The 12,586-nt window shown below is 40.6% G+C and overlaps 1 protein-coding gene across 4 annotated transcripts in view; it reads left to right on the top strand.

Annotated features, from left to right (window-relative positions):
• Positions 1–1,397: 1,397 nt before the first annotated feature.
• rock2a (rho-associated, coiled-coil containing protein kinase 2a) overlaps positions 1,398–12,586 on the top strand; it is a 202,940-nt gene continuing 191,751 nt past the window's right edge. For all 4 annotated transcript variants that reach the window (XM_080192164.1, XM_080192163.1, XM_080192161.1 and 1 more), the window contains exon 1: positions 1,398–1,753. In XM_080192164.1, the coding sequence (XP_080048290.1) occupies positions 1,661–1,753 (93 nt within the window). In that variant the 5' untranslated portion in view covers positions 1,398–1,660. The remainder of the gene's footprint in view (positions 1,754–12,586) is intronic.

The raw sequence follows: 12,586 nt of genomic DNA, 5'->3' as shown, positions 1-12,586 counted from the left end.
TGGTTTCGTGAAGTTTGCTCTGAATATTAATGAAGTTTTAATGAAATATTCAGGTCAAGTCCAGTTATGATTGTTTGGGTGATAAGTCCCCGGAATTATCATCAAATAAAACAAAACCAAAGGGGAAAAGCACCGCCGAGAGAGCCCTTTTTTTTGTCTTAACGATTATGATTCGACACAGAAAAAATAGTATCTGCCCCGCAAATTACAAACTTGCCTAATATGGTTTTATAGTCACACGTTTCCTTTTTTCTACAGCTTATGATTTCCCACAGAGATTAGTTTTAAACTTCAAAGTAACACCACTACGACTTTTGGGCTGACCTCAGTGTTCCCATGTCAGGATTTAGGAATGCGATACACTTCAGTGTTAAGGTCTCAAAAACCAGAGATTTAAATCACTCCCCCCAGATACATTTAATTGCTATCTATAATTATCCGCAAGGAATAAATGCTGATACGCAGTTGCAAAGACATTCCGATGTAAGAGAAAAAAATGCCAGGATGAAAATAAATCGACCCGACAGATGCTCAGTATTTGGTCCTTAGTTCTGTATTATTTTCCAATTTAAAGAATAGTCTTACAAAATTTAAAAATAGAAGAAAAATGGAAATGCAAAAGGCAGGGGGCGAATTGGCGATAATATGAAATGAAAAAAACAAACAGCAGAGTGATTCATGACCAATTAATTCCCTCTTCAGGTCTTATGTACAACCCGCTTGCATGACTTCATAATTTAATTGCGGCTACATTTGTCAGAGAAAAATGAAATGACAGCCCAAGGAATCCGATTGCTTGTGACTGCCCATGAAGGGGTTGCAGCAAACACAAGGTCGCTTGTGTTCTCATTTGCAGGGACTGTGCTTTGGAAAGTTCACCTGTCCTTCTTGTCCCGATGCCAAGTGACCCATTGCAACATGACCAATGTTTTCGTGTTCGGATTCATTGCGTTGTCAGCTTCTATAGCTTTTGAAAAGGTGCCTGTATGAAAGATGGCCGCCCCCGATTCCGCACGACGCTGGCGGCTGCCAGACAAGGCGGGCTCGCGCGCCTTCCGCCCACCATTCCTCAGCGGACGGCTGGGGGAAGAGCGAGGAGTCGCGAGCATGCGTACCCAAGCCCCCGGGCCCAGAGTCTCTCTGACGCGCCGGCCGGTCCCTGAGCTCCGCCCCCTCCTCCCGTCAACCCCCGCGCGCTGAATTCCGATGACGTTCAAGAACGCCTGTGCGGTTGTTTTTGTCATCGGCTCCTGAGTGATCGCTTTGCGGCTTCGGATTCAAATCGGCTCGGCGGCCGTTAGCCTCGCGCCGGGGGAGGGAGAGACAGAGAGGGCGGGAGCCGCGAGCAGCAGCCGCCGGTGGTGGCGGCGGGGGGGGGGAGACACGGCGAGGGGAGAGGGGGAGGGGCCGAGCTGGGTCGGAGCCGCCCGCTTTTAGCTTTATGTCTCTGGCAAAGTTTTCCGTTTGCCTCTCTCTTCCCGAAGGCAGCAGCTATTGTAGGCCCAGGCTGCCGGGGCCTCTGAGGAGACGGCGGTAGTGAGGAGGGGAGGAGTGGCGCGGAGGGGAGGCGAGGCATAAGCCCGGCGTCCCCGGCTCCCTCCTCACTCAGAGGAGGAAACTATTCAATCAGAATCGGCAAAGGATTGCATTCACCTTCGAGATGTCGTCGGAAGATAACCTGAAGACGCGGCTGAAGAAGCTGGAAACCATGATCAGGGACCCGAAGTCGCCGGTAAACGCGGAATGTCTGTTGGTGAGTCCGAAGATCGGGAATGTTTCTCTTTCCTGACAACTTTTTTTTTCTCTCGCTCTTCATCCTCTCCCACTTCCACTTGCGGCGCAGCCAGACTGTGTCCCGGCCTCCAAAACACATAGGGCGTGTTTAGCGCTTCAGTGCAAGTTTAGTGCTTTTTTTATGTTGTATTGGCGCATACCAGATACATGAATGTGAAATCGCGCAACTTTCCGATGTTCAGGACAGGCAGACCGACTGTCCATGGGGAGGGATGTTACGGTTGTAAACAGCACGGGATTTGTACACCAAACGTATTTTTGACAATGAATTCCAAGCGCTTGGTGTCTTTGCAATAAATGTTTAGGTTGTTGATCTGCATTGGAGTGGCTAAGATTTTTTTTGCTTGCGTTGTGGCCAGTAATATCACTTTTCTTTACATCAGCTTGCCAGAAAGGCAATTGCTAATAGTTTGGGTCAGTACCATTCAGTTGACTGACAGTTGGTTTTGTTGATTTGAAAAATCAGAACACTGCAATCAGATCACTTCTTGATTTTGTTTTAAAGCATGCAATTCGTATTACAGCAAATTCTTGTATTTCCTGAAGTCAGAATGGAAGTATGATTGGAAGGTTACAGTACTTGCATTTGTATAGGACTTTTCCAGAAGTCTGGAAGTGCTTCACAGCCAATGAAGTACTTTTGAGAAGTGTAGTCACTGTTGTAATGTATTAAACATTGTAGGAAATATTATGGAAATGATGCATGGTGGTGCTTCAGTTGGCTGACATTTGCATTGAAAAAATCATAAATATTTAAGTTATTGAAGTAGAAATGAGTAATTTGAAAAAAATTATTCTCCTGAATTTTAGTTTGGAAATGTCACTTACCTAATGCATGTTAATTGTTTTATATTGTGTTTAAAAACAATTCAAGTGATCTAATTTGAAAGACAAACTTTATTAGTTCTTATGTTTCTTTAAAGATTTTTAAAAACGTTTAATAGCCTTGTCCATTCAGCTTTCATCAGATGAAAGTTTACCTGTCTTTCCATGTATTGCTTTCTGATTTAGGTTGAGGTCCTGACAGATGCTAACCTCTGGGAATGGAAATGCAATGATTGAGTTTAGCTTTCGTTACATTGTTGTACGTTGTATTCATGTGCACACTATTGTCAACTTTTAACTGTATATCTGTAGTATGATTAGTTCTAATGTATATTGCATTACTTCTGATTTGTGCCGAGGGCACAAGTCTCAACTGCTTGTAGCTCCCTATATTTTATCTTGAATTTCGCCCCTTGGTTCCACCATGAGCTGTAGAATTGTTTATCAGTTTTCGGCACTGCGGATGCAATGAAGTTTTGACCATGCTCTTGAGCATGTTACAACTCCATCCTGATAACCTCTGTTAGGGAAGTTTATAGAATACTTTTTAATGGAAAGTTTAATATAAAAGATTTTAAAAAACAGATTTACTTATTTCAAAGTATTCCTTACATAAGAATGCTTTCCAGTCCCAGAGACATGCAGTGTTTACTCGGAAAACTAACTGAAAGCAGTTTGGCTAATTTTGAGCAAATAGCCCTATAGAATGATACAGATTATTATCTTTCCTAGTTGGGAGTAGAAGCAATTTGTAAGCTGTGTACAAGCTTACAAGCAGTTATATAGGTGGTGCATATTGATTTTTGTTCCGCTGTAGAGTTTATTTTGGTAAGTCAGAGGAGGCTTTCTTGTACAAATTAATGAGCAGGAAAGGGAACCAGAATATATTTACTGATTCCTGTGGTCATCCACTTTTACGAAGGGAAATTCTAAAAATAACTTTCAAGTCATTTGCCATATGTTTCTATTTTTTGAAGGTAGTGTAATAGCTTAGATGCTAAGTAAGCATTACTAAAACTACTGTCTGAGCATTAGAGGCTGCCTTTATCATTAGTTATATCATCTGCATTCTGACAAAAGGTCATAGCCTGAATGTTTCACTTTCTCCGTGGATACTGTCGGATCTGCTGAGCATTTCCAGTATTCTCTGTTTTTGGCTTGATTAGCATTTCAAAACACCGTTACTTAAGGAACAAACTTTGAACACATCTATCGGAAACAATTTTGGAAGCACATTGACTTCCTTTGATAGTTTACATTAGTATTGATGTGGAGGAACTTTAGGGAAAATAAATGCGAAGCAAGCTGATTTTGTTTTCTGAATATAATAAATTGGGAAAAAATTATGAAGGACACAATAGAATGATTTTCTTCACAGGTGAGTTATAGTTCTGCTTGTGAGAGTAGTCATATCTCTGAAATAGTTACCAGATCTCATGGCTATGTGTGACTTGTTCTATTTGTATATCACGCTTTAAGTAACTTCTTATGCATGTGTTATCAGCAAGAATGAAGTAGGAGCAACGTTGAAAAATTTCTGATTAATTTAAACAAAAAAGCGAGTTGCCCTCATTATTTTATGACTAGGTTTACTTTGATTTTAAGTAAAAAATTTCTTACACCAAGTCGCTTAATTTGAGATTTCAGCATTATCCCTGCACCTTCCCTCCTGAATTAACTGTCAAAAATGAAGTTAAACCATTTTGATGCCTGCAAGTTGAGTTCTGTAGATTTTGTAGCAAAATGCTTAATTTTCTCTTAAAATAAGTTTCCTGCAGTATCACCAGGAATATTTTATAACTAGAGGTTGGTTTAGAACATTCACTTTATCTCTGGGACCAAGCTTGAAAGATTGATAGGAGGTACCACTTCTTTTTGTGTTGTAAGTATTTGGAAAAATAAACTTCAGGTGTTTTAATAGATTAGTAAGGAAAGAAAATTGTGTGCAGTATAAGAGTAAATGTAACAGTTGTTGATAGAAATTTACTTGGGCTGGGTGGTAGTTAGTGTTGCACATGATTTACTTTGAGATTTCAACAGACTATTGAAGGAGTGCTGTACTGTCAGAGGAGCTGTCTGTTAAATGTTAAACAGAGGCCCTCTTTGTCCTCATGGCTATAAAGGATCCCATGCAGTAAATAGGAGCAAAAAGTTTATTACATAAGAACATAAGAAATAGGAGCAGGAGTAGGCCATCTAGCCCTTCGAACCTGCCCCGCCATTCAATAAGATCATGGCTGATCTGTCGCTGCTCAGTTCCACTTTCCCGCTTTCTCCCCATAACCCTTAATCCCCTCTCTTATCAAAAACCCATCAACCCGCGTCTTAAAAATATTTAGCAAGGCAGCCTCCACCAGTTCAACGGGCAGAGAATTCCAGAGATTCACCACCCTTTGAGTGAAGAAGTTCCTCCTCAACTCCGTTCTAAACCGCCCCCCTTTTATCTTGAGGTTGTGCCCCCTAGTCCTACTGTCTTTTTTGAGCGGGAAGAGTCTCTCCACCTCTATCCTATCCATCCCATTCATCATCTTATACGTCTCAATGAGATCTCCCCTCATTCTTCTAAGCTCTAACGAGTACAAGCCCAGTTTATTCAGCCTCTCCTCATAGCTCAACCCCCTCAACTCCGGTATCAGCCTAGTAAACCTCCTCTGCACTCCCTCCAAGGCCAAAATATCTTTGCGCAGGTGCGGTCACTTGTCACACATAGGTTTACATTAACACTGCAATGAAGTTACTGTGAAAATCCCCTAGTTACCACACTCCGGCACCTGTTTTAGTATGGTTGATGCACTGAACAGCATGTCCTGCGGACTCTGGTAGGAAACTGGAGCATCAGGAGGAAACCCATGGAGAGAAAGTGCAGATTCCGCACAGACAGTGACCCACTTCTCCTGATGTTCTAACCAGTATTTAATCTTCAATTGACGTCACTAAAACAAATAATCTTGTCATGAATCTCACACCCCTGACTTGTGCCTTGCAGATGGTCGATGGGTTTTGGGAAGTCTGGAGGTAGTTACTCACTGCAGAATTTCCAAACTCTGACTTGTTCTTGCAGCCACAATATTTAAGTGGTGAGTCCATTTCAGTTTCTGGCCAATGATAATCTCTAGGATGTTGAAAATGGGAGATTTAGCAACGGTAATGCCATTAAATGTCAAGGACAAATAGTTGGATAGTCTCTTGTTGGTGGTGCTCATTGCCAGCACGTCCTAGAATCTCTAGTGTGGTTTGGCCCATCAAGCCTGCACTGACTGTCTTGACAGAGTATTTTGCCCAGGCCCACCACCCCGCCCTAACCCATGGCTGTTACATCTAACCTACAAACCTTAGGAAACTAAGGGGCAATTTATTCTAACCAGTTGACCTAACCGGCACATCTTCGGACTGGGGGACTGCCTGCAGACATGGGGAGAACATGCAAAATCCATGACAAATTATAAATAGTATTGAAAATGTGTAATCATCAACAAATGTCTCCAGTTCTAACTTTTGAAGGGATGGTCATTGATGGAAAAGTTAAATATACTTGAGCGTACAGAACTGGGTGACTAGATTTGGTGCAGTTCATCTTGATGCATTTGTGTTAAAGAGAAGAAAAAGTGGCAAGGAGTCCTGCTCATTCGTCACCCAATATTGAGCTTTATTTGAGTTTGATTTGTGATCAAATGATCTGGCGATACTCATTAAGATTGCATGATGAATGACTAGAGAAGGCACAAGAACATAGTTGGCACTTATGTAGATTTGTTCTTGATTCAGGGGAGAATTAATTTTAAAAAGTTGTGGAAATACTTGATAAATCTTATTTGCAGGACTTGGTTTCTGATCATGTGTAAACTGATGGAATAAAAGGCTCTTCTGCTTTCTAAAAGCCTTTGGAATGAGCTTAGGCAGTTTATTTTGATCACAGTGAGTGCACCAAGCGCAGTAGTGACATGCTCAATTAATTTTCTAAAAGATCATTAATGTATGCAAGTAGTAAGATGATGAGAAATCTACGCTCCTCACTCTCTTGCTTTTAAAATCATCTTTCGTAATCTAGGGAGGCTTCATTTCAAAAGAGAGCAACATGTTGTGGTAGTGACGAAAAAATACAGTAACTCGCTGCATTCTGACTACATTTCAAAGGGTTCCAAAGAATGTGGCTTTACTGTTTTTACCCTTTGTACGTACACTTACGAATATACTGAGCAGGATTTTACAGTCACGCTCATCCCAAAACCATAAAATCCCATCCGAGGTCAACAAATCTTTCCATGCTCCACCCCTTGCCTGCTCCAATTCCTGTGTTGGGTGGGACAGGACAATTTGCCCACTGTTTGTCCATGCTATATGCGGCCATGTGCACTTTTCCTTTCTTCTGTTTCCTTTTCTTCTATGCTCCTGATGGCAGCGACTTATACTGGAATTTAATTTTATACGTTGCAACCTTTTTCATATCATACTGTTTCTGGATAAGCAATAATCACTTGACTAATAACTACATAAGAGTCCTGTCTGGCAGTTAATGGGTAACCTTTTAATTCTGTGAACCATAACAAAATTTTCTCCCCTCCTTCTCTGGTATATCAAGTTAATTTCAGTGCCTCATTACTATCCCAGCTGAGATAAGTTATTTTAGAACATACAGAAGATGGAACCTAGGTTGCCTCTAGTTTGTATGATTAAATTTGTGTACCAAACCTCTGGTGCTATGATTTTTTTTTTGCTTTCTCTTTTTGGCCTCTTTAACAGTAATTATTGAAATTGTTTGAAGGATACATTACCTTGCACCTTTCTTTAATTTATTGCCACAAGTTGCTAGATAATGTGTACTTTTAGTCTCAAAAAACAAACTGAATTTGCTTTCTTGTTTGCCATTTCACTCAGCGACCATAAAAGTTGAGTTCTTGAACCTATTTGAGAATTTTAGTTTTAAGATTTTCCGCTTCTCTCAATGAAGTCCTTAATGTGAACCTGAAACACAGTGCAACATGGCCCTAAGAATGCTAGGTATATCATTAAAAAAATTGCGATAATTTCAAAAAAAAGTAAAATTTGTTTCACTGTTTAGGAGATTTCAGAATTCAAGGTGGTGGACGTACTGTAAAAAGGAGCAGAAGGACCAAGTTGGAATAACAAACTGGCGCTGAATTGCAGTTGATGACGATACTTCAGATGATGTGGGGCTCTGACCGGGGCTCTAATTATAATCAACTTCCACTCTATTCAGTAAGGAGAGAAAAGAGCTGGCGTTTTGAGTCCAGATGACCCGCTTTTCTCTCCTTATGGATGCTGAGATTTTCCAGCATTTTCTTTTTTGGTTTCAGATTCCAGCATTTGCAGTAACTTGTTTTTAGCCACTCTATTCAGTGCTGATCTTTTGCTCTGTTGTTTTACGATAATTTTAAATATGGATTATCTCGTTGGTGAGTAAATACTTGAACCTGGTGAATATTTGTGCCACTGTAGTGGCACATCTGTGGCAAAATGCTGTAAAAATTCAAAGAAATTATGGTATGAGAGACTGATGCCATTACTTTTTGTGCTGCTCCATAGACTCAAGGATTCTTTCTCCAACAATGCCCATCACTTATGCTCACGCATGCAGTGTGAAAATAAATGTCTATTTGCAGAGCTGCTGCTGTTAGGCTGATGTTCATGCTGCCTGTACATTTTAAAAGATAGTGGGTGCTCGAGACTGTCAGCAATAAGATTGCCATCTTTATTCAATATTGCTGCTCTGGTGGCTTTATTATTCACTCTTAGTGCTCACAAGTTCAACTGAGAAATAAATCCCAAATCCATTTCTTGTGAAATTCAAAGTACAGTCAGCTGTTTGAGAGACTCCATAAGGACTAAGAAAATTTAATTTTTGTCATTATAAGTTTTATAATCAATATGTATTTAAAAATAGGTAAGTAACAATGCAGGCATTACACCCATATAACATGAAAACACATTCTTGGCATCTGTTTAGAGTTTTCTGAATTGTGATTAAACATTAACAATTAAGGAGAAGATGAATTGTCACTATTTTGTAGTTGAATATTTTCTAGTTAAAATTTAAGTCAAATTAAACAAGTAGATCTTACACCATCAGACTGTCAGTTTATCCAGTAATAAATTGTTCAGTGCGTAACAATTAACATAAATAACATAACTTGTGTGGAAATTTTCTTGGTGTCATTTAACATTTTCACCTGTGACGATTTTAAATGTTGTAGTTAGGAAAAAAATCTTCCCTGTTCCTTAATAGCAGTTCCCTTTAAATGACTGCAAAAGTGGGCACAATTCCCAGCACTATGGACCTGCATCAGAGATTTGCTGCACCACCTCATTCTCATTGTGGTGCGTTTCTGCACCATCTCATTCTTCTTAGTTCTCATATTAACATAAAGAAGAGGCCCAACATACCCTAAAGCTTGCTCTGGCACTGGGGCTTCAAGTCTCTTTTCCTGCTGGATTCCCATATCTCTTAATTCCTTCAGTCAAAATATCTATTGATCTTAGCCTTGAATATATTTAGTGACCGAGTGACCACAGGACTCGAGGAATAGAGAATTCCAAAGATTCTTAAACACAAGGTGGCATGGTGGTTTGCACTGCTGCCTCACAGCGCCAAGGACCTGGGTTCAATTCTGGCTTTGGGTGACTGTGTGGAATTTGCACTTTCTCCCCATATCAATGTGGGTTTCCTCCGGTGCTCTGGTTTCTTTCCTCAATCCAGAGATGTGCAGATTAGGTGGATTGGGCATGCTAGATTGCCCCTCACATATCCCCTGTATGATCTGTCATCTGCCATCTCTTAACATAGCACTTTGGAGTAGTAGTAGATCATTCAGCCATTCAAGCTTGTTCAGGTATTCCATAAGATTTGGTTGTGTCTCAACTCCTCTTTGCTGTCTGCCCCCCATAACCCTTGACTCCTTTGTCTACCAAAATTCTGCCTTGTGCCTTGAATAAATTTAGTGACCAAGCCATCACTCTGAGGAAAAGAATTCCACATACTAACAATCTTGCAAAAGAAAAAAATTCTTATCCCAGTCTTGCGCAGTAGCCCTGCTTTATTTGTAAGTTTCATCAGTCCTCTGGTTCTAATCCCTCCAACAAATGGAAGTATTGACTTGTCGGATCCCCCCAGGATCTTGTATCTTTCAATAAGTTGACCTGTCATTCTTCTAAACTCCAATGAATATAGGACCAACCTTTCTTCATATGATAAACCCTTCATCCCACGAATGAGTTGCATTGAACCTTCTCCATGCTGCCTTGAATGCAATTGTATTTTTTTTCAAATAAGGAAGCCAAAACTGTACACAGTATATAGATAATTGAAACAAGTGGTCTCACTTACTTAAACTATCTATATCTTTGTGTTCTTCATACAGCTTGCTTTCCAACCATTTTATTCATTCAGGGAGTGTGGGCATTATTGGCCAGGCTAGCATGGATTGCCCATCCTTAATTGCCCTTGAACTGAGAGGCTTGCTGGACCATTTCTGAGAGAGCATTTAAGAGTCAGCCACATTGCTGTAGGTCTAGAAGGCCAGAATAGGGGTCGGGGGTGAGATTTCCTTCCCTAAAGGATATTCGTGAACTAGATGGGTTTTTATGACAATTGAAAATGGCTGTTATTTATTTCAAATTTCACCCGAGTTCCTAGAGCATTACTCTGGATCTTTGGATTACCAATCCAGTTGCAACACTATACCACTGCTTCCCCTAATTTGCATCACCAACAAACTTGGATCCATTACTTTTGGTCCCTTTGTTTGAGTGAAACCAATTGTAAATAACTGCCTAGTTCACCCTCATTCCAATCTCTATCAGTTTTTGTTCATGCTTTGTAGTTTCTAAAATGCTCCCAATCCTTATGCTTTCAACGACTATGTATTCAGTATCAGCCTGATTTATTTGATAACTCTTTTGCCAAACAGTAATATGACTTTGGGTTTAAATTCCACACTGAGGAATGTAACGATGTTGGATCAATTTGCCGTTCTCAGATATAAGTCCTGAGGGACCTTGAAGCATGGATGTGGAAAGGATATTTCCTTGTGTGGGAGAATCTAAAACTCGGGGTTACTGTTTAAAATTGAGGGGTTTCTTTTTTAAGACCGCAATAAAAAATTCTTTCTGTGGGTCTCAAGCCTTTAGAACTCCCTCAAAACATAACAGAATCAAGTCTCTGAATATTTTTAAGGTGGAGTAGATAGATCATAAAATCCCAGCAGTGCAGAAAGAGACCATTTAGCCTATTGGGCCTGCACTGACGATAATTCCGCCCACACCCTTTCCCTGTAATCCCACATATTTACTCTGACACTAAGGATCAATTTAGCATGGCTAATCAACCTAACCTGTGCATCTTTGGACTGTGGGAAGAAACTGGAGCACCTAGAGGAGACTGATGAAAACAAAGGGAGAATGTGCAAACTCCACACAGACAGTCACCTCAGGCTGGAATTAAACCCGGGTTCCTGGCACTGTGAGGCAGCGGTGCTTATCACTGTGCCGCCCATTTTCTTACCATCCAGATTCTAGACAAGGGGCTGAAAAGTCATTGGGCTTGGGCAGGAATGTGGAGTTGAGGTTACAATCCGACTGGCCATTACCTTATTGAATAACAGAGGAGACTTGAGTGGCTGACTAGCTACTGCTTCAAATTTGCATGTTCTGATTTCATATGATGTTCAGGAAACCCTTCAAAGATCATCATCTGAAAACCATTTATGTTACCAGTTGGGAAATTATGATCCACTCAGTTACAGTCAAATGGGGAAGGGGCAGGGATGGGTGGAGGTATCAATGTGAATAAAAGATATTTATGTAGAAAAAAAATGACATCAGCCTCATACTTGACTATAGCTATTTTGTAATGAAGTTTCTTGGCATCAAGTGAGATACGAGTAAGGAAATCTTGTTATCACCCACTGCTCCCCCTGAGCTACTAAATAAGTACTGTTCCATGTTGAACATACCTAGGAGCATCATTGAAGACAGCAAAGACACAGAATGTATTCTTGGTGATGGAATTCAATACGCATTATCAAGTGTGGCTTTGACAAAGCTGACTGAGTTCTGAAGAACTTATCCACCAGATTGGACACTCAGGAGGTGATGAAAAAACCAACAAAAGGGAAAAAAACTGTGGGATCTCAAACTCACTGAGCTACTTATTGCAGATGAATCTGTTCAAGAAAGTGTTGGTAGGAGTTGCCACTGCACAGCGCAGATCAAGTTTTATCTTACCACACAACATGATAAAAGTATGATTATCACCATGCTAAACAGGATAGATTCAGAAATATAGCTCAAATCTGTGCATCCATGAAGCTCTGTAGGCATTGACAGTGACAGAATTTTACTACACCACAATCTGTAACCCCCAATGCCTTGCATATTCCTTGCTCTGACATTACCATTGAGCTAAGGAAGACAACCATGGTTTAATGCAGAATGTAGACAAATATGCCAGGATCAACCTAAAAATGAAGTGCCAAACTAACGAAGCTACAACATAGGACTACATGCATGCTAAGTACAGAAATCAGTACGTGATGAATGTAGCTAAGCAGTCTCACACCAGCAGATCAAATCAAGGCTCTGTCATATTGTCGCATTGAAATGTGAGTGATAGTGGGCAATTAATCACCTGGTGGGCGGGGCACAAGGAAGGAGGAGGCACGATGATAATCTCCATCCAAAGTGAAGTGGAGCTGAGCCCTTGAATGCAGTGGCAAGGCTGAAGCATTTACAACGTGCAGATCTCAGAATAAGAATTGGCTGAAGATGATGATAGAAGCCAGTCTTCACTCTGTTCAGTTCACTCCATGTGACATCAAGTAATGGTAGAGTGTGCTGATTATAACAAAGGCTGACATCCTGGTTGAAGCTTTATGCTCCAGGATTAGCTATGCTTCCAGTTAGGCTGTCCAAGAACAGTTGTAGAACTTAGATCAACCTGAGTTGAAAGTTA

This window comes from Carcharhinus amblyrhynchos, chromosome 7, assembly GCF_965287045.1.
Source record: "Carcharhinus amblyrhynchos chromosome 7, sCarAmb.v2.hapA, whole genome shotgun sequence".
NCBI lineage: Eukaryota > Metazoa > Chordata > Chondrichthyes > Carcharhiniformes > Carcharhinidae > Carcharhinus > Carcharhinus amblyrhynchos.
The sequence above is the reverse complement of the archived record's forward strand: the minus strand, read 5'-3'. Positions and strand labels throughout refer to the sequence as shown.